Source organism: Bos taurus, chromosome 25 (assembly GCF_002263795.3).
Source record: "Bos taurus isolate L1 Dominette 01449 registration number 42190680 breed Hereford chromosome 25, ARS-UCD2.0, whole genome shotgun sequence".
Taxonomy (NCBI): domain Eukaryota; kingdom Metazoa; phylum Chordata; class Mammalia; order Artiodactyla; family Bovidae; genus Bos; species Bos taurus.
In genome coordinates this window covers 33991732-34016222 of record NC_037352.1, presented here as the reverse complement: position 1 = coordinate 34016222, position 24491 = coordinate 33991732, and the positions used below count along the sequence as shown (strand labels likewise).

At 48.9% G+C, this 24491-nt stretch overlaps 1 protein-coding gene across 5 annotated transcripts in view; it reads left to right on the top strand.

Annotated features, from left to right (window-relative positions):
• The first annotated feature begins 331 nt into the window (after positions 1–331).
• Positions 332–24491, top strand: part of HIP1 (huntingtin interacting protein 1) — a 137704-nt gene continuing 113544 nt past the window's right edge. For 4 of the 5 annotated variants that reach the window (XM_059881201.1, XM_059881200.1, XM_010819489.4 and 1 more), the window contains exon 1: positions 332–516. In XM_059881201.1, the coding sequence (XP_059737184.1) occupies positions 397–516 (120 nt within the window). In that variant the 5' untranslated portion in view covers positions 332–396. The remainder of the gene's footprint in view (positions 517–24491) is intronic. The other variant, NM_001192078.1, reaches the window with a different exon arrangement.

The following is a 24491-nucleotide window of genomic DNA, read 5'->3' as shown; positions in this document are numbered from 1 at the left end:
GGGAGAGTGCGGCTCGCGGGGAACGCGCGGGTGCAGCCAGGGGCTGGAGAGCCGCGCTCTGGGCGTCGGGGAAGGGGCGGGCTAGGGCAGGTCAGGCCCGCCCCCACCAGGGGCGGTGGAGGCCGGTGACCGACAGGCCTCCGGGCCCGTCCCGGCGCGTCTGACGGTCCGGAGCGCCCGGCAGGGCAGGGCCGGGGCGGGGGCTCTGGAGAGGGCGGGGGCGGACGGGGAAGCCTCTGGGCGGGGGCGGGGCCTCGGCAGAGTAGCAGCGCTCTCAGCCAATGGGAGGCGGGCGCCTTCCCGTTAGCGCCGGATCCCAGTGGATAGGGAGGGGCGGGCGGCGCCGTGGGGATCCCGGGGCGGCCCAGGGCCCCTGACTCGGCTCCGCGCGGCGACATGGACCGGATGGCCAGCTCCATGAAGCAGGTCCCCAACCCCCTGCCGAAGGTGCTGAGCCGGCGTGGGGTAGGCGCGGGGATGGAGGCGGCGGAGCGGGAGAGCTTTGAGCGGACTCAGGTGAGGACCGGGGCGGGGTGGGGGGGACACCCCGGGTCGTGCACGGCTGGGGCATCCCGCAGTGTCTTGGAGGGGACTCGAAGGGAGTAGGGATCTTGCAGGCCCAGGGAAGGACGGAGCACGGGGGCATCTGTGTGGTGGTCAGGGCGATCCGGGAAGGTCGGGGACCCCGGGGGCATCCCGGCTGGCCTGGGGGAGAGGGCAGGGCGGCTCCGAGCAGCTGGCACGATCCGCGCGGCGCGACCGACTGGAGCCGGTCCCAGCGGGGCATGGCAGGGGTCACGGGGGCGGTGAGAGGGGAAGGAACGGGAAAAGGGGGCCGAATGGAAGGGGTGCCCCTAGGCTGGGAAAGGTCCCTGGGGTGGGGGCCACAGGGGGGTCGCATTTGTGGCAGCGGAGAGTGGGGCGCTGAGTCGGGAATGTGAAGGCTGGGGCGCCCTGTCCTCTCCGCTCGATCACTTCAGGACTACGTTGACATTCCCCCCATCCCTAGCATCCCCTTCCTTGTGCCTCTAGCTTGGCTCACACCACCCCCCAGCTGTCGGCCTCGGAGGACCGGACTGAAGGGGTCTGAGCCGGGAGGAAGGAATTTAGGAAATGCGGTGTGTGGCCGAGTTTGGAAGATGACCGGGGGCTGGAGGAGGGGGCCGGCCCAAGGACAGAAATTGAGGCTCTTGGACCAGTGGCCCCGATTCTGGTCAAGTTGAGTTGTCCCGGGGTGCCCAGAACCCTGAATCGGGGTTTTGATTTCATCCCCCCAAATGTGCCTGACAGCTAATAGGCAGCCTGCCCTATTTGTCCAGCCTGAGCAGGGCTAGGGGCCAAAATTCCTCACTGTCATCAACAAAAAGCCACAATCCATTTTTACCTCCGAGTTTTAATGCCTGGTGTATTGATTGGACTGAATAAAGCTGACATGTTTATGGTGTTCATCGGCTCGTTTGTATGCAAAATCCATTTCACAGGGCATAGCACTTCTTTTAATCCTACTGCCAAAGTTGTATGGGCAGGTTTGTTCCTGACTCGTGCTCACTCTTGCTCTTGGAGTGGAACCTTTGAAGATCCAGGGGGCTTCCGCTGCTAGAAGCTGGTTCTGCTGTTCTATTCTGCTCCCCATCCCCCCCTCCCCAAACTTAGTACCATGTGAGGGAAGGGCAGTGGGGTTTTAGATAAAGATTGTGAGGTCCTGATTGAGTGTTCTATGTAGGGAATCTTGCAAAGAAGGAAGGTTTTCATGAAAACCCAGGGGACTTCCTTCTCTTCTTTTTCCAGGCACCTCTGGCCCTTTGCAGGTTTGTCTGGGTGGTGTAAAGTAGGCAGCGTCCCCTCCCTAGGTCATCATCCTACCCCACATGTGATGGGAGAGAAGGCTCTTTACTTCTCTCTCCCAGGGCCTGGCTGGGTTTAAGCTTTATTTTCTGACTCTGTGGATTGGACCCCAGAAAGGAAGGAAGATACTTGTCTGCTATGGGCATTATGCCCTTGTCTAGCTGTCTGGGCACATAAGGCTTCTTGCTCCAGGAAACAGTGTAAATCTTTCTTGTAATGGACAAGGAAAATAAATGGTAATTCATTCCTTCTAGAGTCTCCAGTAAAAACTGGAGCAATAGAGAAATACACGTAAGAGTTTGACCCATTATAGTGATGGAAATTAGGTTTGTGAAAGTTTCTCTAGCTATCCAGGGACGTCCCAACAAGGAGAGTCTAGGTCAGTGTTAGGCGGTATCTTACATTCTGTGGGACACTGATAATTGGCCAGATTTGAGCTAGTGGCTTGTGTGTGTGTATGTGTGTGTGTGTGTCTGTAAGGGAGGTAGAATGAATCAAGAAAAGAGTTTCTCTGTTGTTGAAACTATTAGGGGAATAAGAGAGTGAAGAAAAGGAAAGAGAATAATCCTAAAACCTCACCTTAGTCAATCTGCAAAAATGTGTATTGTTTAATGGCTAATTATCCAATGTATGGGTGTGCTAGTCACTCAGCTGTGTCTGAATCTTTGCGACCCCATGGACTGCAGCCTGCCAGGCTCCTCTGTCCACAGAATTCTCCAGGCAAGAATACTGGAATGGGTAGCCATTCCGTTCTCCAGGAGATCTTCCCAACCCAGGGATCGAACCCGGGTCTCCCTCATTGCAGGCAGATTCTTTACTGTCTGAGCCGTATAAACATGAGTTAGAAAAAAAATTTAATGAGTTAAGAGAGCATGAGAATCAGTGAAGGCAGACTGATGATTGTAACTGATTATGTGTTTGGCACTGTTTTGAGTAGTTTATTATATCACCTTCTTTAATCTCAGTAAAGTGCTATGTGGTGATATTGACAAGGACCTATGAGGTGAGTATCAACCACATTTTACCTGGAGAAAATTGAGGCACAGAGAAGTTAAGTAACTTGCCCAAGGTCACACAGCATGTCGTGATCCCAACCTTTAACCGCATCTCTGTGTGGCCTCTGAGTACTGGGCAGAGCACTGGAATGGGAGCTGGAAGAGGCTGAAGTCTGATAGCCGGGCACATGGAGGGGCTGTGTGGCCCCAGGCAAGTTTTCCAACTTTTCTTAGCCTTGGGTTCCTTATTGCAAAATTGGGATACTACTTACCTCACAGGTTGATTGTGGGAGACTCGATTAAATGATATACATGGAGGCGTTTTGTAAACTGGGGAGCACTGTGGTGGTGATGATTGCTATAATCTGAGGAGGGGAGGGGGCCAGAAAAAAGGCCAAGTACTGGGGCAGGCTGTGATGAACTGGTCAGTAGAGGGACACAAGTGTTCCTGGTTAATGCAGTGATTACCAGGAGTGATTGCTTCAAGTCCAGGCTGCCAGGGTGCGAAGCGGGTGGGAGCCCTCCGAGGTCTGAACCCCATCCTTCAGCCTGAGCCGGCAGTTGCTGGGTAGGGAGGAGGGATGGGGCATTCCAGGAGAGAAGGTATGGTCTGGAGGCAGGTGTGAATGAGATTCATCAGTTAAGGTGGACGGAGCAGAATCGGCTCCTCCCACCTCCAAACGCCTTGCGCCTTGCACCTGCTCCCTGTCCTGTCCCCGTTTCCCTGTGACCCCAGCACCCCGTGAGCTTCCTGAGGGCGGGACGGTGTCTCGCTCTAACTTCTGTCCTCATGTGCCCGGGGCTGGTGTTAGTGGTGAAGTGACGGTAGTCTTGGGTCCAAAGTGAAGGGCTGGCCCCGGCTGGTATGCCTGGCCTGGATGGGGAACTAAGCTCTGGGCCACAGGGCACATCTGTAATTACTTGATGTTCTTTCTTAATGGCCCCCAGTTCCCTCCTGGTCCTGCTTTGTCTCTGCACTGTCAGCTGGTGGCCCTGCCCCAGGCCCCTCCAAGGACTCTGAGTTCCCTACTTTCCTTCTGGTCGGGTTTGTGCTCCAGCTGTCTGTGCCCTCAGACCAGACTTGTTTTCCCACCGGTTGTCAGCCTCTTCCAGGAAGCCTTCCCTCCTCAACTCTCCTGGGATCATCCTTCTATTTCATGTGATCACTGTCCCTGCCAGCCCCCGGCTCCAGCTAGACCCCCGGTGTGCCCCCCACTCAGCCCATCACCAGCACCCTTCAGGCTCTGGGGACATAAAAAGCAGTTCTTGCCCTCAAAAAAGCTACAGTAATAATGATACGTAGCCTGGAGCACTTTACAGTTTATAAAGCTTTAGCACTGTTGGGACTGCACTGTGGTTGGGTGTTATCACCCTCATTGTATGGATGAGAGCTTGGTAACTTGCCCAGGACTGCCAGTTGGTGAATGAAAGGGTCAGAATTCAAACCTGAGACTTGGGGCTCTAGGCCCTGGTTCTAGGTCTCAGGCCCTGTCCACCACACTGTCCTTATATCAGCCAAGAGGGCGATTCTGGAATGAATCAGGAGGGTTGCCACTCACAGACAAAATGTCCTGTCTGTATTTACTTAGCTGGCAAATGGTTTTCTCCATGGTTTGCTTGTTTTTTCAACATCCTCTTAGTGAGTACATACTGTGAAGGGGACGCAGAGATGAGTAAGATAAAGAGACTGGCCCCAGAGGAGCTCATGAGTCAGCGGGGAGGTGGACCGGCCACAGCGGGCCTCCTCCAAGGGGGACAGAGGACCCACGGCGCCGGCAGCACTGGAGCCAGTAGCAGGGCAGGACCTGCTGCATCAGAGCCTATATTTCAACCAGACAGGGAAGTTTGAGCTGCTGCACTCTGTGGCAGCTGAGTGCTGGGATCAGAAGAGAGCACAGGGCTCTGGAAACACAGAGGAAGGGACAAACCCTTAGTCACACTCTCTTGGATGGAGCCCACGACAGAGTAAAAGATGCTAACCAATCATATAATGAGAAGTGCCAGGAGACAGAAACAAATATTTGTAAAGGGCTTGCTGGGTCCTAGGGACTTGCTAGGTGATTTATAGCCATTATCTTATTTGATAGCTCAGGCTCAGAGAGGCCAAATGACTTTTCCAAGGTCACACAGCAAGCAAATAGACCAGCCAGGGCTTCAGAAGCAGATGGCAAGGCCTCTTCTCCACGTTTACATCATCTGCCATCTTGAACATGATCTTCAGCAGACGCTCAGCCTTCAGTTCACCAGCTGAAAAATTTTGGGGTTGGGCTGGAGGGATCAGTGGTTCTTAGACCTGGCTACACCGAAATCGCTTCTAACATAAAAGATTCTGTATACTGTCCCCTGCTTGCTCCCTTAGTCAGTACTGAAAACTAGAAAGGATGCTGAGAGCTTTCTTTGGCTCTGTGGTTTTGTTCTCTTCTGGTTTCCTCCCAATGATACTAATGAGAAAAGCCAGCATCGATCACACTTACTCTGCAAATATAGAGGCCTTGCACAGACCTCCCCTTTTAATCGTTACAAAAAACTTACAGATTATGAAGTGTTAGTCACTCAGTCACATCCGACTCTTTTGCGGCCCCATGGACTATAGCCTGCCAGGCTCCTCTGTCCATGAAATTCTCCAGGTAAGAATACTGGAGTGGTTGCCATTCCTTTCTCCAGGGGAATCTTCCCAACCCGGGGGCTCGAACCGGGTCTCCTGCATTGCAGCCAGATTCTTTACTCTCTGAGCCACCAGGACCCCACCCTGTTTTATAGATGAGGCAGTTGAGGTTGAGAGGCTTAATAACCAGCTCAAGGCTCTGAAGTGAGTAAATCACAGAGCTGGGACTCAAAGCCAGGAAGATCGGCCCGCGAGCCTGGTTTTTCCGACTGCCAGCCCTGTGGCACTGCCTGGGCCCCTCTGGCTCTCGTCTGTCTTCCTCCCCTTGGGGAAACTTGGGATCCCCAAGTCTCTGTCCTCACCCCACTTCTCTTTTACCTCCTGTCCACTTCCTCTGCCCTTATTTCCATCTGATGGTTTCTGTTCTCACCCCCATGACACCGACTTCCTGGCTTCCGTGACCACTTCCCATTGGACATCTGCTCCCTGATAAACCACTCATGCCCCAAACTCCACTTGGGCCTCCCCAGCCTGTGAATACCTGAGCCCTGCTGCCATGACTCCCATCATCTCCCAGGATCCGCCCGGAGCCCTCCCTGCCTCTTGCCCACTCTGCCACACTGTATTCTATGATGTTTCTCCTATCCTTCTCTCCTTGGCTTATCGCTGTCCCTACCCTATTTCCTCTTGCCTGCATCTTTGTAATCCCATCCTTCCTGCCCCCTCAAAGAGCCTGATGACTGGTGGATTGTCCCTAATGCCCAGCACTGCCCGTATAACTCGCTCTTTCCAAAAACCTGTGCTGGCTGCCCAGAGACCCTGCAGGGTGTGGTGCCTTCGGGATCCCTAACCCCTGTCCTCTGCAGGCCTTAATTTACAGAGCATCCTCCACCAGGCAGCTCCTGTCATCTGGTTCAGGTGTGCAGGGGCCATTCCCTACTGTGTGTCTCTCCTGTTCATCTATGCTCACATCTTGGCTTCCCTTCCACACTGGAAGTTCTTTTTTTTTTTCCCAGTATTTATTTATTTGGCTGCACCGAGTCTTAGTTTTGACATAGGGGATCTTAGTTCCCCGACCAGAGATCGAACCCGGGCCCCCTGCATTGGGAGTGTGGAATCTTAGCTACTGGCCCAGCAGGGAAGTCCTAAGACTGGAAGCTCTTGAGGGCAGGGTCTGAGTCTTAGTGGGCCCTTGCATGAGGCAGGCACTGGGGCCTGTTTGCCAAACATGTGAATGTACAGCAGTCAGAGGATCTACAGCAGCCTGGGGCCGTAGGCAGGCCTCTGCTTGCAGAACGCTTTTCTTTGCACATTTCGGAGGTTCCCTCTCTGTCTCCTTCAGTTTCCCTGATAATTGTATCTCACTAGATGCCTGCCCTGTGTGCCAGGCCTGGGCACCCAGGGTACCGTGGAAGTACATCACTCAGCTCCTGAGAGCTTGGTTGGAGAGTTCACTCAGGAAAGAGCCTGATGGGGCTGGAAACAGAATTAAGGCTCACGGGTAATGATTTGAATTTCCATCAAGTTCAGACACTTGATAAACATTCCCAAACCGTGGTCTTGGACTTCCCGGGACTTCATTCTGCTTCAGGTCAGATCTTTCTGAGCTAGAAGAGGTTACCAGGAAGGGAGAGAATCCGGCCTGGTGTCCTGGGCCCCTGGACGTGGCCAAGGGCAGTGGCCTCTGTGCAGGCGCTGGAGTTTGGGGCAGAGCATAAAAGAATTTAGGATGGTTGTGGGAACAGGAAGTCTGGGGATGTTAGGATGAGTATAAGAATAGGAAGTCTGGGGATGTTAGGATGAGTACAGGAACAGGAAGTCTGGCTCTGCCCCTGCATCTCATTGCAAAATGAGGAGGCTGGAAAAGATTTCTGAGGGTCCTTCCAGGTCTCAAATATTTCAGCTTTAAAAAAATATATATTTCAGCTTTTAGAACTCCTGTAAGCAACCTTTCACATTAAGATCAGGACACTTGTTTCTTCTGAGCTGTCAACTGCTGCCTTGAAAGGGGTTCCCAAATGCCCCCTGTTTGTGGGATGGGGCTCGGGTACCAGTGATGTGGGGCTCACGAAAGGATGGTGCTGCTCCTTAGGAAGGGATGGGGTGTGTCCGTGTGGTCCAGGAGAGAAGATTCCCAGCCCCACTTGGGCTCTGAAAGAGTTGCTCGCTCGCAAGGCACTGATGAGGCTCGTTTTATGCTCCCCATCTGCGGGCCCACTAATTCCACTACCTCAGGACCAAGTGTGCAGGGGGCCTGGGTGGGGTGCGGGGCGTAGCCTGGCGCGGCAGCACCACGGGCCAGCGGCCAGGGCTTCTCCCGCATCCAGAAGGGTTGGCGGCCTGGAGAGGTGCCCACCTGGGAAAGGGAACTTGTCAGCCCCACCTCTTGGCAGGATGGTGACTGCTTCCTGTTTTCCTGTCTGGGCAGGCAGGGAGGAGCCCTGTTCCCAGCTGTGGGCAGTGAAGTTTGACGCTGCGGGGAGAGGGCTGGGGACCCAAGGTGTCGTCTGGCACAGCCTGCGGGGGAGACAGCACGCATCTTCTTGGATCTGAAAGGCCGCGCTTTACTGCCACCTCTGCTATTAGTGCTCAGAGAGCCCAGGAAGCTGGGCTATTCAGGAAGCCAGTGTGGCCAGTCACTTCTTTTAACTACCACTGTGTGAAGTTTTCAAAGTACGTTTACAAGTAACCTCTTTTCAGCCACGGAGCAACCAGGCAGTAGGTAATTTTGGTCAGTTCTCAGGCATGGACACTGAAGCCCAAAGAGCATCTGTGGCTTGCCCAGGAGCACCCAGGAAGTGGCTGAGGAGCTGAGGCTGGAACCTGGTGGGTCTGATCTCAGATTGTACACTTTCTTTTCCAAACTCCTAAAGCTGAAGCCTGGCCAAGGCTGGTAACTTCAAAAAAGTACAGAGGTTTTTTTTTTTTTTTTAACTCCCTAGATTTTGTTTCAATTGATTTATTTGGACATTTGAAATTCCTCCCAGAAGATATTTTGCAATACATCACATCCCAAAGACAGAGGAGCCTGGTGGGCTACAGTCCATAGGGTTGCAAAGAGTTGGACATGATTGAGTGACTAAGCATAGCACAACATAACTGTCAGATAGAGTAGGAAATGGCAACACACTCCAGTGTTCTTGCCTGGAGGATTCCACGGATAAAGGAGCCTGGCGGGCTACAGTCCATAGAGTCACAGAGGGTCGGACAGGACTGAGCGCAGCACAGCACAGCACTGTCAGAAAAGCCTGTATCCAGAATATGTTTTAAAAAAGGAAAACCAGAAAGGACAACCCAATAGAGAAACAAGCAGGAGGAACTTCACAAAAGAGGATAAGCAAATGGCCAATAAACATATAAAAAGGTGGACAACTTTGTTAGTAAGCAGGGAGGTAAAAATTGAAATTACACTGAGATATTGCTATATGCCCATCAGGATGAAAGAAATGAAAATGGGGAAAAAATTCACAGTGCCAAGTGTCAGCAAGCATGTGAAGCAATGAACGCGCTCCTGGACTGCTGATGGGCCGGACACTGGGGCAGCTGTACTTCAAAGCAGCCTGGTTGTCTCTCTGGTCAAAGCTATGGTTTTTCCAGTAGTCATGTATGGATGTGAGCATAGCACCATAAAGAAGGCTGAGCATCGAAGTACTGATTCTTTTGAACTGTGGTGTTGGAGAAGACTCTTGAGAGTCCCTTGCACTGCAAGGAGATCCAACCAGTCCATCCTAACCTGAATATTCATTGGAAGGACTGATGCTGAAACTGAAGCTCCAATGGCCACCTGATGTGAAGAGCCAACTCATTGGAAAAGACCCTGATGCTGGGAAGGATTGAAGGTGAAAAAAGAGGGTGGCGGAGGATGAGATGGCTGGACAGCATCACTGAGTCATGGACATGAGTCTGAGCAAACTCCAGGAGATAGTGAAGGACAGGGGAGCCTGCAAAAGAGTTGGACACCACTTAGTGACTGAACAACAACAGCATTAAAGATTAGCACACTCAGTAACCCACCAAGTCCACACCAAGCAATATACCCAACAGAAATGTATGCCCACGCACCAAAAGGTATTCATAGAAGAGTATTATTCATAATCATGTTGTGTAATAACCCCAAACTAGAAACAACTCAGGAGCTCATCAGCAGTAGATGGATAAGTAAATCGTGATCTTGTCTCTCATGGGACTACTGTACAGCAGTGAAAATAAACAAACTATAGCTACCCTCAACAGCATGGGGCACTCTTTTTTTTTTCTGATAGGGACCATTTATTTTGAAGTCTTCATTGAATTTGTCGCGATATTGCTTCTGCTTTATGTTTTGTTTTTTGGCTATGAGACATATGGGATCTTAGCTGCCCAACCAGGGATCGAACCTGCATCCCCTGCATTGGAAGACGAAGTCTTAACCACTGGACCACCAGGGTTAAGTCACAACATGACTCTTACAAACATAATGTTGGGGGCGGGGGGAGAGATGGACACTCAAAGGACAACTGTGAAGATTTCCATTTATATTAAGTTCAAAAAACAGGCAAAGCAAAACTGGAACTTAGGGGTGCTTGCATAGATGATAAAACTGTAAAGACAAAAGGGACTGATTATTCTAAGAGCCCAGATAAAGGTCACCTCTGAGTGCAGGAGAGATGAGTGAGGGGGAGGGTGTTCAGAGCAGGGGCACTTCTGTGGTTCTGCCATGCATCTGTGTCCTGGCCTGGATGGTGGTTTATGATAATTCATTAAGCTGTACTTTTTCGCTTCATGCAGTTCTCTCTATTTATATATTTCAGAATACAAAAGATTATAAAAAGCCTCTTTCCAGGGAGTAGGAGACTGTCTCGTGGAGGCTAAGTAAGAACCTGCCATTTAGATATCCACCCACCCTTTGAGGTCTCTCTCAAACACAGCCTCCCCCGTGAAAGTGCCTCTGACGCTGCCCTAGAGCTGGGAAGTGTTTGATTTATGAATCATGCGTCTACAAGCTGCACACTCCGAGCGCTGCTGTAACACGGAGCGGGGCGGGTGACACCTATCATTAGGCCACACTTAGCATGGTGCCCTCGGCTCCCGTTGACGTGTGTCTTGTGTCTCCCTCCCTCAGTAGCAAACAGGTGCTCGTTCCTCACTCATCTTTTGGTGAGTTGCCCCAGTGTCTTGCAGAAGGCTTTACACCAGCCCCAGCTCAGGATGTCTGTTAAATATGAAATATATTAGAGAGAAGTTCTCAAAGGAGAGAATGAGAGAAGAAAGTATGTCTCTAAGCTCAAAAGAAAGCACATTTGAATAAACCAAAGACCCAGATGGTAGGCACAGAACCTCAGACTTGGCTCCTGCTCCAAAGATTTAGATCAAGCCAGACATGATGAAGGAGAAGAGGAGGAGAGGAGGGCGTCAGAGGATGAGATGGCATCACCAGTGCAATGGACATGAACTTGGACAAACTTCTGAAGATGATGAGGGACAGAAAGGCCTGGCGTGCTGCGGTCCATAGGGTTGCAAGGAGTCAGACACACTGGGCGACTGAACAACAAGGCGTGATGAGCCACTGTGAGAACCTGGGAGCTTGAGGAGTGTCAACTGGGCACACGGCAGAGATGCTGACCTAACAGTGGCTCTTTTGAGGTCTCTGTCTGGCTGCGTGGTCCCGCGGCCAGCCCCTGGTGACTGCTCTGTGAGTTAGCGCGTCTTACCTAGGCTGCCACGTGCCCCTCTCCCATACTGGCCTGGATGCATATTCCTTCTCTGGTCTTCCTTGGATCTGGCTTAACTGATGCTATATTCTTCCCTCTCATTTCCATAATCCATCAGAAAGATACACAGGCGTGAGTGCTGTGGTTTCCTCTCTGAGCAAGATCAGCTTCCCTTGGAGTCACAGGTGAGCCCAGGGCTCTCCCTCTCCAGGGTTAGCATGTGTGTGCTCATTTGCTCAGTCATGTTCAACTCTTTACCACCTCGTGGACTGTAGCCCACTAGGCTCCTCTGTCCCTGGGATTCTCCAGGCAAGAATACTGGAGTGGGTTACCGTTTCCTACTCCAGGGGATCTCCCTGACCCAGGGATCGAACCCACATCTTTTGGGTCTCCTGCATTGGCGGGAGGATTCTTTACCACTTGAGCCACCTGGGAAGTTTCCAAAAAGATATACGTCGAGTGCCTTTTCTTTGTCAGCTCAAGTTCCTGGTACAGCGTCTGGCCCTGAGCAACTCTCGATACAGGTTTGTGGAATGAAGGATAAAATCTTTTTGGTGAAGGACTGAGTGAGCATCAGCCATTTTTGGTCCCAGTTCTGAACTGTGAACCCTGATTTACAGTCCCTGAATCTGGGATCACATGAGCATAATTGGAGCCACCCAGAGGGACCCTGGAAACCTCGTCCCTTTGATGTAACTGTGGGTGGTCCTTGGGGACTTCCTGTTGATTGCCATCTCCCTGACTCATGCCTGGAAGTGACTTGCCATCTCCTGCTTCCCTTGAGATCCTTATTCCAGGATGGGACCTCCCTGTGCAGCCGAGGTCCTGTTACTGCTAAGAAAAATCTAACACAAGCAATGAAAAAAGAAAGAAGGAAGGAAGGGAAGGAAAACCCTGTCCATCTAAACCTGGACTCCACGTCCTGCCACAGACCTGCTCATTCTTCTTTGTTCTCAGTTTCAGAGAAACTCAGTTTACAAACCATCCCAGGCCGTTCCACTTGGAATTGTCCCACTCATTCTAAGAGACCCCTCTCTTCTGCATGGACCTCTCCAGCTAGTCATCGAGTCCTATTCTTCTTGTCTCCTTGACTGCGTCTCACATCACCCCAACTTCTCCGCCACCCTGCCTGAGTTCAGGCCTTCATCTCAAGACTTAGCTATTTATTGCACGGCCCACCTGGCCCTCCTGCCCTCCAGTCTTGACTGTCATAAGTTCTGCCCTTGCCTTGGCTGCCAGAGTTGGGTTTTAAGAGGTCCAAGTATTTATATCACTCCAGATTTTAAAAACCTCTGTTATGTGTAACTCTAAGCTGAAACCCAAGCTTGTTGGCATGACACAGAGCCAGGCTTTGCCAGCCTTAATGTCCAGCCACCGCCGCCAAGCACCTTAGAGTGCTCCCAGCATGACCCAGGCTTCTCCACTCCTGGGTTTTTCCAGGTGGCAGCCTTCTCGTCTGCCCAGAACGCCTCTCCCATTTTATCCACCTGCCAAACTCTTTCCATCTGGTAAGTCCCACCTTCGTGGCCACTCCTGTGGAAAGTCCCCCTCCCTTCTCCAAGCAGATTTAGTGAATGGTATTTCTCTTCGTCAGTCTTCCCAGGTGGCACTAGAGGTAAATACCCACCTGCCAATGCAGGCGATATAAGAGACATGAGTTCAATCCCTGGGTTGGGAAGATCCCTTGGAGGAGAGTGTGGCAACCCACTCCAGTATTGTTGCCTGGAGAATCCCTCGGACAGAGGAGCCTGGTGGGCTACAATCCATAGGGTCACCAAGAGTCAGACACAACTGAAGCGACTTAGCACGCATACATTTGTGTCTGTTCTGTGTTAGCATGTTTATCTGGGTGTCTGTCCCACACTGGACCATGAGCTCCCCTATAGCTTAGCTCTGCACCCCGTGCACAGGATTCAGCACCCAGAAGGACCTTGGGAGATGTTTATTGAGTCAACTAATGATGCATTTTAAGGACCTGATTGTGTTTGATTGTTGTTGCAACAGAAGAGGGAAGGGGCCCAATTCTCACCCAGGGCAGGTGCTCCCCACCAAAGTGAATGCATTTGATCTATGTCATGTTGACCTGAAACGAAAGTTTTGGCAACACTGTTCAGATAAATGTGAGCATGTTTTAGGAGTGGAGACTTCAGTGGGAGGGACAGAGGTGGTTCTTTGTGCAGCCACAGTACACACCTGGATGGGAACTAGGAGCCAAGATTCCTGGTTTATGTTCTACTGGCGGGCTGACTGGTGTTCCTTCTGCATCTCAGAAGTGTGATGTAGCAGGTAGAAAATGCCCCCACCATCAGCATAGCCATATCTTCCGTTACATGGCAAAAGGGACTCTGTAGATGTAATTAAGGACCTCAAGATATGGAAAGAAGGGACTTGCCTAGCTGTTCAGTGGTCAAGACTCCCTTTTTCTAATGCGGGGGGCGTGGGTTCAATCCCTAGTCAGGGAGCTAAGATGCAACATACTGCATGGCATGGCCAAGAAAAAAAAAGAAACAGGAGCCTGGAGTGTCCAAGTGGGCCAGTCTGATCACATGCCCTTAAAAGCAGAGAATCTTCTCTTGACTGCCAAGTGGAAGGGAGACATGGCAGAAGGGAAAGCCAGAGGAATTCCAAATGGGAGAAGGATTCAACTTGCCACTGCTGGCTCTGATCGGGAGGGGCCCACATGCAAGGGCCCAAGGGACCCTCTCGGAGCTCAGAGTGGCCCCTAGCTGACACAGCAAGGACGCGGGGACCTCAGGTCTTAAACAGCAAGGAATTGGATCCTACCAACTACTGGAATAACCTTCAAAGTGAAATCTCCCCAGAGCTCCCAGTAAGGAATGTAGCCCTGCTGACACCTTGATTTTTAGCCCAGTGAGATCTTACTGGCCTTCTGACCTACAGAACTGTGAGATGATAAACAGGTGTGGTTTTTAGCTGTTCAGTTTGTGATAGTTTTTTTACGGCAGCGATAAAAGCTAATCCAAGATGGTATTAATAACAGGTAACTCGCGCTACAGCAAGAAGCCCAGTGGAACCCAAAGAGGCCACCCTTTAAACCTCCAGGGACACTTGTTATTTCATCCGTGCTTTCTGTGGCCATAGAGAAAACTTTGGATTTCCACACTTGGCGCTTATTCACAGACATTTTCTCCTGGAAAAACAATTCAGCAGCCTGTTCAAAACATTCTTTCCTGCTGGGCCATGGAGTTCTCTGGTGCAGTTCCAAGTTTGAAGATCATAGGTGTAAGTTACTTAACCTTAAAATTTTTTTTTGTTTTTGATCAAGTAAGTGCTGTGCTATTTAAAAAAACAAAAACAAAAACTCAGGTGGGAAATCCCAGAGTTACTATAGGATCCTGATGGTGTCTGCACTCGAGGGAGCTGACTGAAAGTCAGGAAGCGCAGGCGGGAATAAATGCAGGGCTTCCCTCAGGGTGGGCCTGCCCTGTCCTGAGACTTACTTAGGTTCACTGGTGGTTTGGAATGTTCCCCAAACTCTGGGCTTAGTCCCCGATGGGTCAGCAGGTAAAGAATCCGCCTGCAGTGTAGGAGACACAGGTTTTGATCCCTGGGTCAGGAAGGTCCCCTGGAGGAGGAAATGGCAACTCACTCTAGTATTCTTGCCTGGGAAATCCCATGGACAGAGGAGCCTGGTGGGCTCTAGTCCAAGGGGTCGCAAAGAGTCAGACACGACTGAGCACAGGGCCCATTGTAGCAAAGTTAATCTCTTCATTTTGATGATTTTTTCTAGGGTTATATAAGATGTTAGTTAATATAAGGGGAAGCCAGGCAAAGATGTACGGGAACTCTGTACTATTTTTGCAATTCTTCTGAAAGTCTAAAATTATCTCAAACTAAAATGTTAAAAAAAAAAAAAAGAATGGCATGTTGCTTGGCAAACGTTAGGGCTGAGTAAATGTACATTCCACTGCTCCCTTGGGTCATCATGGGGACCCTGGAGACCCCACAGACGGAGGGATGGGACAGTGGGGTCTGAGGAGGGAAAGTGTGGAGAGTCTGGGCTGCATCAGGGGAGGCAGCAGGGCGGGGTGCCTTCTCCAAAAAAGACTTGCTCGGAGCTCCCCCCTCCCCTGCCCTGGCCCAGGTCTCAGAGGGAGAAATGGCCATGGAGGACCCTGTCTGTGGTCTCGCAGATGCGCTGCTGCCAGCCTCCACCTGCTGCAGTCAGACAAGCTTAGCTCCAGTTCCAGTTTGGTTACTTATCATGGGAAGGGGGCGAGGCTTGGGAAAGCTCCCAGTGCATGGGATAATGTACTGACATCTGGGCTCAGTGAGGGATTTGAATGGGAGGGCCCAGATCAGTAGCCAGTGCCAGTGGTGGCTTCCCCTCCTGGGAAACCTTCTCGATTGGCCCCCACGGAAGAGCCCATCACCCTGCAGGGCCCCCACACCAGTTGCTTTGTGTCCCTAAGGACCCTCTCTAGGGATGCCCTTCTGAGTCTCATGGTTCGTATGTCTTGTTGGCCCCATGACTTAGAGCTTGTGCAAACCATAGGATTTGCCTATAGGGAAATGTACAAATCATTGGGTGAGCGAGTGAATGAATGGGTGAACAAGTGAGTAAATGAATGAGTGAACCAGTGAATGAGTGGAATGGGTGAGTGAATGAGTGAGTAAATGGTTGAGTGAGTGAATGAGTAAACACATCTCCCTCCTGCCCCTCTGAAAGAGGACAGTATTTACTATATATGATTATTGGCCCAAATGCTTGCCTGGTGTCAGGCTGTCCTCTGGGATGACTCTGGGAGTGTTCAGACCAAGCACCCTTTTATTAGGCTTTTTCTCCTTCTCTCTTGGGTGCCAGTCACCTCTCCAGAAAAAGCAGTCAACTCCTATCTTACACTGTTTGAACATCTCCAGCTCTGACGCTGTTTGTCAGTGCTTTGGAATTCTCCAGGCCTCTCTCCTTGTTGCTGAGAACTTTTTGCCACAGGAAATCAGGCTCATTTTAAGGGCCAAACAGTCACTAAATATAGCCTCCTGGCATAGATATTTAAAGAGCTGTGTTGGTGATGTTATGTCTGAACAAAGAAGAAGGAGAAAATAACTTTTTTTTCTTGATAGAAAAGTGAAGTTATATCAGATTTTCTCTGGGTCCTCAGGGAGCCGAGCGCCCTGCGGGGGGTGTCAGTGTCTTAATTATGGAATCACCAGCTTAGGGCTTGGGGTTTAGATTTCTGTTGCCAGCCAGTCATTTCTTGATAATTCCTTCTCCTCTCCATTTAAAAATACCTCCTGCCCTGGTAAATTACCTTGGACAAGTGTGACCTCCCTGCCACGCCCAGGGGCAGGGAGGGGGCAGTGCACAGGGAGGTGTAAGAGATGCTCTGCCCACCCCAACTCCACCCCCCGGGACCGCAGGGGCCTAAGTGGAGAGCCCACCCAAGTGCTGGTTGACCAGACGACAGAAGTGGAAGGAGTGGGAAGGGACCCTGGGATCTTTATTTGGTGAAAAGCAGAGTTTAGAGAACGCTTCCTGCCTCAGAGAAAGGTCTGGACTGAAACTCCACTCACACTGGTCGGGTCCCCAATGGCGTGGGGGTGGGGCTTCTGTGGGGGCTAACTGCATCCCACCTCTTCTTTCCTCTGGCTTCCACCTCGGGCTCATCGGGTGGTCAGGATAACATCAAGAGTATAAAGCTTCAGCAGTGATGCTTTGTTTTTTTGTTTGGTTTGGTTTTGCAAATGTTCCTTTTGGAATATATAAACAGAACTATTCTGGGAAGTTCTTCTGAACTTACACCTCTTTCTGTAAAGCTCTGTGCAGTGGGCTCTCATAGTCTTTATATGTGTGAAGATGTCTGTATTTCACCATCCTTTCCCCCCCATCCTGTTATAACCAAGATTTTATCAATACGTACCTGTTGGGTGGTCAGTACGCAAATATCAGTTCCGAGGCTAGTATTAAAAAGCCTACACAATGGAGCTACCAAACTGCCAAAGAATTACTCAGCCTCTGTTCCAGCTTAAAATTTAGAAACTCTTTATCCATAAGTAGAGGACACCAGAGCTCAGAATCTTCAAATATTGCTAACTTGTAAGCCTTTTGTGAGGAATGTCCTGATAACACAGGATATGATGTCTTTCACATTCTATCCACAGCACATTAACAGGTATGGGGAAATTCCGGACCTTTGCTTGCATGATATTGCCACAGAGAGTGTGCAGTTCTGATAAGGAGACAAAAAGACCATATAGAAGACACAGAGGTGATATAGTAGGGAAAAACACTATTACGAAAAATGGATCATTTAAATGACTGTCATTTGGGCTGTGTATATTTCAGGGGATTTGAATAATGCCCTTAACAGTTTATGGAATGTTAAGTTTACATCTAACAAACCTCCCAACATTCCACTAATTTCTGGTCTTGCTGAGATTAACCAGCACACAACTTTTACCTCTTAAAAAGGCAGTTGCACTTTTGTATTTAAAGATGTATTTAGGACTTTCTCAGTGGTCCAGTGGCTAAGACTCTGTGCTGCCAATGCAGGGGGCCTGGATTTGATCTCTGGTCAGGAAACTAGATCCCACATGCCACAACATGCCACAAGAGTTTGCATTCTGCAATTAAAAAGATCCAGCTGCAATGAAGATCAAAAACGCATGCTGCAGCTAAGGCCCCGTATGGCCAGATAAATAAATATGGAAGAAAGATGTATTCAAACAAGGGATATGGTGGGACTCCAAGCTTCTTAAAAATATGTTTCCAGAATTCCAGAAAACTTGCCATTTCTACAATAGTTACTCAACTTGCTTCTTGGAGTTGTAGGAGAAAGGTTTCTAAGAACCACCACTAAGACTGGCCTAAGACTGCCTTGTTTCCCACCACTTTGGAGCCTAAAATATCTTCATTTTCAGATTCTGGCTCTGCTGTTAAGTCTCCTTTAGTCTCTACTTGATGATCCTCCTCTGCCCATTTTCTTTTGCTTCCTTTTCCTCTTTTGTTGAGACTTTTTTAGCCAGAAGATTTATCCTTTCCTATGGCCTTTTTTTTTTTTTTTGCCTAAGATTCCATTTTTTTCCAAAGCCAGATTAGGTGACTATTTGCTGGTATTTTGGGTGTTTCTCCTTAGTGCCCATTTGGCAGAATTGGCTTTTGTTCTTGGTATCTTGGCTGCAAGTGGTGCCTGTGGACACGGTGGGGCAGGGGTGCTGGGCCAGATACCTGTGGGTGCCGTGCAGAGACATTCCCAGAGCCAGGGGCCTGATCATTCCTCCTCCTGCTACCTGAGCTGCTGGGATATAAGATGGAAGTGGAATAACAGATGCAACAGGATTAGATTAGTTATTTTCTTCAGTGCTCTGAAGCTGCTAGTCTGTTGTCTTCAGACAGTTAACCTAATTGTCAATCCCCTGTGGATAATCTCCCTTTTCTCTCTGACAGCTTTCAGGATTCTTTCTTTTGAATGTGGTGCACTCTGTACACTGGCATTTTAGTTTATTGTTCTTGGGACTTGTGTTAGCTTTTACTCTAATTCTGGATGTCTTAGCCATTATCTCTTGGAGATTTTTGCCTCTGACTTTTACCTTTATTCTCCCTTTTGCAACTCTTATTAGATGCATCGTGGAGCTTATTGTTCTGCTTGCCATTTTATTTCATCTCTCATTTCTATTTCCTGTCTATTTTTCTGTGTTTTCACTCCAGGTGATTTTCTCAGTTTCATCTTCCCATTTACTAACTCTCTCTTTAGTTGTGTTTAAACATACCCTGATTTCTAGAATTTCTATTTAGTTCTTCTTAAAATTCACTTGCTTGGGACTTCCCTGATGGTCCAGTGGTTAAGACTTCACCTTCCAGCACGGGAGGCACAGGTTCAATCCTCGATCAGGGAGCTAAGGCCTCAGGTTCCTCTTCAGAATTCTCTTCAGAGTTCCCGCCTGGAATTTCCCAGAAAGGAACGCTGGAGGTAGAATCAAAGACCAGTGTCCCAGGGACTTCCCAGGTTTCCCAGTGGTTAAGACTCTTCGCATCCACTGAAGGGGGCACGGGTTTAATCCCGGGTCAGGCAACTAGATCCCATGCTGCAGCTAAGAATTCACACGCTGCAACTGAAGACCCTGAGTGCTGCAACAAAGATCGAAGACCCCACCTGCTGCAACTAAGACCCAGAGCAGCCAAATAAATAAATGACTAAATATTAAAACAGAAAACAAACAAAAACAGAAAGGTCAGTGTCCCAGAGACTTCCCTAGTGGTCCAGTGGTTAAGATTTCATGCTTCCACTGCAGGGGGCATGGGTTGGATCCCTGGTCGGAGAGCTAAGATCCTGCAAGCCTGATGTGGCAAAAAAAAAAAAAAAAAATCGGTGTCCCAGTTTTGGCTTCAAGTCACACTCTCTGTATGATCTTGGGCGAGTTACGTCTCTATAAAGGGAGGACCACTGTACCAGTTAGCGTAAATAAAATGTATAAGAATACAGTGTGAACATTGACACAGCTCTGGGAGGGTCGATGGCAGTCATTCTCATTTAAGGGTAAAAGTTTGCATGTTTCAGTGAAGGGCCACGTGGGTGCTCCAGGGTCATGAAGCCCTGTGAGACTTTTCTCACCCTCTTCTTATTGGTGTCCTTCATACATCATTTTTTGTCTCTGCTGTGGGTGTATAGGTGGTAAGCATCATGTCTGTCAGCCAACAAATTTATTTTTGAGGGCTTGCTCTATGTGACAGGTGTAAAAACCAGATTCTGCCCTTGTGAAGGCTCTGCCTGGTCCCCGGAGGGACAGGGGCCCTGTTCTCTTTGGCTGGTTCTCCAGAGTTTGATCAGGGCTTTGACTGCGTGGGTTAGTTGCAATGCCTGCCAAGAAGATCTGCCCAGCAGCCTTCATCACTCAGCAGATAAGGTTTCCTAAGCGCCTGCAGTGTCAGGCGCCAGGAGTCAGGCATGAATCAGACTTGATTGCTGAGTTCAAGTTGCTCCTAGACCCCAGGAAGAACAACGGGGGAGCTGAACGGTCACCGGTCACCGCAGTCTGCTAGCCACAGAAGCAAAGGATGCTAGAAAGGGTGGGAGGAGCCCAGCGAGGCAGGATTAACTGTCTGAAGTTGCTTATTAAAGAGCCCAACTGGTTCTAAGACTGCCAGCTGGAGAAGAGTAGGAAGCCCTGTGCAGACTGGAGGAGCGGGGAGCCCTCGGGGGCAGGTGAGCCTGGAGGAAGGCTTTGGAAAACTGGGGTGGGGTAGCTGAGGGGAAGAGGGCGGAGGAAAGCATGAGTGAACAGGGACTACTGCAAGCAGAGGCCACAGACTGGCGGCCCAAGGGCTGGATTCTTTTGTGGGCTTGTTTTATTTGGCCTGCACATGATTTTTTTTTTTTTTTTTAATGGAACTCAGTGTCTTTACACAGAGAATACACTCTTTCCTTCACCACCATCCTTACCATTCCTCATTTTCATCACTGGCCTGTCTGAACACATTTATGGAATGAGCCTAGACCCCTGCCCTGCCCTGGTCACTGAAAACCCAGAAGAGTCAATGGAAAAGAGTCTCCGTATAAGGAATACAAGTGTTGGGAGTGAGATTATAAAAATCAACAATATTTTGGCCTATATATCAGCAGCCAGCTTGAGACTGTACCACAGGACAGATCTTAGTCAGTGCAGCAGCAAGACCATAAAACACCCCTGGAAGAATCTGAGGGGCTTCCGTGCTCCCAGTGCAGGGGCCCATGCTCCATCCCTGGTCAGGGAGCTGATCCCACATGCCTTAACTAAGCATCCCAAATGCTGCAACTAAGACCCGACACAACCACATAAGTGTTTTTAAATAAGAGATTCTGTGAAATCTCTACGCCTTCACTTACATTTACTGAGTGTCTGCTGTGTATTTTATTTTAAATTTAAAATTTTACTTAATTTTTGAAGAGATAATATACTTACTTGGTTAAAAAAAAGCAAAAAGGCTCCTTCCTGTTCCTGTCCCCCTATTGTTGAGTCCCTGCTCAACTCCAAGAGAGAGAACCACTCACTGATTCCTTTCTACATCCATTCAAATATTTTATTTTTATATATAAGCAAATATACATATAGTGGAATATTACCCTCTTCTCCACTATTAATACAAATGATAGTTCAGAATCTTGCTTTTTCAGGAACTTTCCTGGTGGTCCAGTGGCTAAGACTCCATGTTCCCAGTGCAGGGGGCCTCGGTTCAATCCCTGGTCAGCAAACAAGATCCCACCTGCCACAGCTAAGAGTTTGTATTAGTTAAGTTAAAGTCGCTCAGTTATGTCTTGACTCTTTGCGACCCCATGGACTGTAGCCCGCCAGGGGTCTTCCCAACCCAGGGATCAAACCCAGGTCTCCCACACTACAGGCAGATTCTTTACCATCCAAGCCACCAGGGAAGCCCAAGAATACTGAAGTGGGTAGCCTGTCCCTTCTCCAGGGGAATCTTCCAGACCCAGGAATCAAACCAGGGTCTCTTGCATTGCAGACGGATTCTTTACCAACTGAGCCACCAGGGAAGCCCAAGAGTTTGCATGATGCAAGAAAAAGATCGTGCATGCCCCAACTAAAAAGATCTAACGTGCTGCAACTAAGATCCGATGCAGCCAAACAAATAAATATATATATATTTTAAAGAATCTTGTTCACTTAACCAACCATCTTGGCAGTCTTTATATGTCAGCAGATAAAAGGTTTCCTCATTCTTTTGTACAATATCAATAAAAATACTGATTTGAGATAAGAGAATAAAACAGCTTGAATTTGAACCTGATTCTGTCTCTATGACCTATGACCTAATTGTTTCTCTATGCCACACTTTTTTTTTTCCCCATGTATAAATGGAAATGATAGGTACCAACTCAAACTGATGCAAGAATTTAGTGAGATGATGCTTATAAAAGGACTTAGGATAATGCCTGGCATCAAGTGAATCCCCCAAATATCAGCTGCTTTTCTTATTCTTCTTAAAGTGATGAATACTACACACACAGGGTAAGGTATGACTTGGCGGGTGGTATTTGAGATAGAGGGGTCCTGTTGAAAATTGTAAGACTTTACTGAGAGATAGGAAGCAGATGAGTTAATGGAGAGACGTACTTTGTTTGGACTTTGTAGAGATGTCAGCTCTTCCTAGTATAATTTGTATTTGTCCTATTTGTAACCAAAGGGCTTCCCTGGTGGCTCAGTGGTAAAGAATCCGCCAGCCAATGCAAGAGATGCAGGTTCAATCCCTGGGTTGGAAAGATCCTCTGAAGGAGGAAATGGCAACCCACTCCAGTATTCTTGCCTGGGAAATCCCATAGACAGAGGAACCTGGCGGGCTACAGTCCAAAGGGTAGCAAAGTCGACTTGGCCTTGTTGACTGAGCGACTAAACATCTGTTTGTAACCAAAACCCCGGTAGAATTTATTTTGGAACCTAAGTTTTTCCAAAATTTATCAGGAAGTATAAATGAGAAGAATGTTAAAATTTTGAAAAAGATTGTGGTGGGGAGAAACTTTCCTTATGAAATACCAAAACCCATTTTAATGATTAAAACAGTGACTTCCTCATTTAAGAATAAGTAGATTGGGATTTCCCTGGTGGTCCAGTGGATAAGACTCTGTGCTCCCAAGGCCAGGGCCCCGGGTTCTGTCCCTGGTCAGGGAACTAGATCCCACATATTGCAACTAAAGAACCCACATACTACAATGAAGAAAGGTCCTGCATGCCACAGCTAAGACCCAGTGCAGCCAAATATTTTTTAAACAAAGGAAGTACAGATCAATAGAATAAATAAATAGGATAAATAGTCCAGAAACATACTTTGTACACATGTAAATTAAGTATATGTCAAAGGTGGCCTCACACTTCAATAGGAATGGAAAGATTACTTGATAAATCAGGTGAGACTTGTTTGGTTAGCTGTTGGGGAGAAGAGGATGTTTTCAGTGCTCACCTTAAGCTGCTGCTGCTGCTGCTGCTAAGTCACTTCAGTCGTGTCTGACTCTGTGCGGCCCCATAGACGGCAGCCCACCAGGCTCCCCCATCCCTGGGATTCTCCAGGCAAGAACACTGGAGTGGGTTGCCATTTCCTTCTCCAATGCAGGAAAGTGAAAAGTGAAAGTGAAGTTGCTCAGTCGTGTCCGACTTTTAGCGACCCCATGGACTACAGCCTACCAGGCTCCTCCGTCCATGGGATTTTCCAGGCAAGAGTTGTGGAGTGGGGTGCCATTGCCTTCTCCGACCTCAAGCTGCATGCCTGTATAAATTCCAGACAGATAAAATGGTTAAATTTGAGGGGGAAGAAAATCAAACCTTTAGAAAAACACTTGGAGAAGGTCAAAGGAAGTTTGGAGTAGAGGAACTTGAAGTTTTAAAGCCATCAAAAATATCACAGTGAGGATGGGAGCGGAGTCTAAAGGAGAATGGATACACGTGTATGTCTGGCTGAATCCCTTCTCTGTCCACCTGAAACTGTCACAACATTGTTAGCTGGCTGTATTCCAATACAAAATAAAAAGCTTTTACAAACGTCACAATGAAAACAATGTGAATTCATACGATCACAAGAAGTTAAGGGTTCTGTTTTAGTTCTCCAGGTTGGCTGTTATAAAGTGCCATATACCAGGTGGCTTAAAACAACAGAAATTTATTTTCCCACTGTTCTGGAGGCTAGAAGTCCCAAATCAAGCTGTCGGCAAGGCCATGCTCCCTTTGAAACCTACAGGAAGAAATCCGCCCTTGCCTCCTCTTAATAGTTTCTGGTGTTCGCTGGCACTCCATGTTATTCTGTGGTTTGTAGGCGCATCGCTCCAACCTCTGTCACACAGGTGTCTCCTTGTGGGTCTCTGTGTCTCTCTCTTCTTATAAGGACACTAGTCATCTTGGGTTAAGGACCCGCCCTTAACCAGTGTAGTCTCATCTCGACTGAGCAACAACCCTTTTTCCATACAAGGTCCCATTCTGAGGTACTGGGGTTTAAGACCTCAGCACAGCTCTTTGAGGGGCCGTCATTATATCACTGGCTTCGTGCATCAGGGCACAACAGGGAACTTCAGCTAAAGTAGTGGAGTGGCCTTCATCTCTCAAGACTTACGACAATACTAGTGAAAACAAGAATGATAAAGGCCCACCAAGACAAAGGATGAGAAGGGATCACTCGACAATGAGATACTTAACAGTTTAGGAAGAGTTGGAGAGATGGTAGCAAGAGGAGTGCAAATGTGTTCTGCTGTGTGCCAGTGCACTTGAACTTGGAAGCATCATGGTGGGGATGGGGGTTGGGGGGAGGCAGGACTGAAGTGAGAAGATGTCTGTAAGAACTGACACTCCCAACACTGCATTCCAGTAGGCAGGCATTTATCCTGCAGCAGTGGACCAGGTGGGAGAAACTGACCCAAGGGA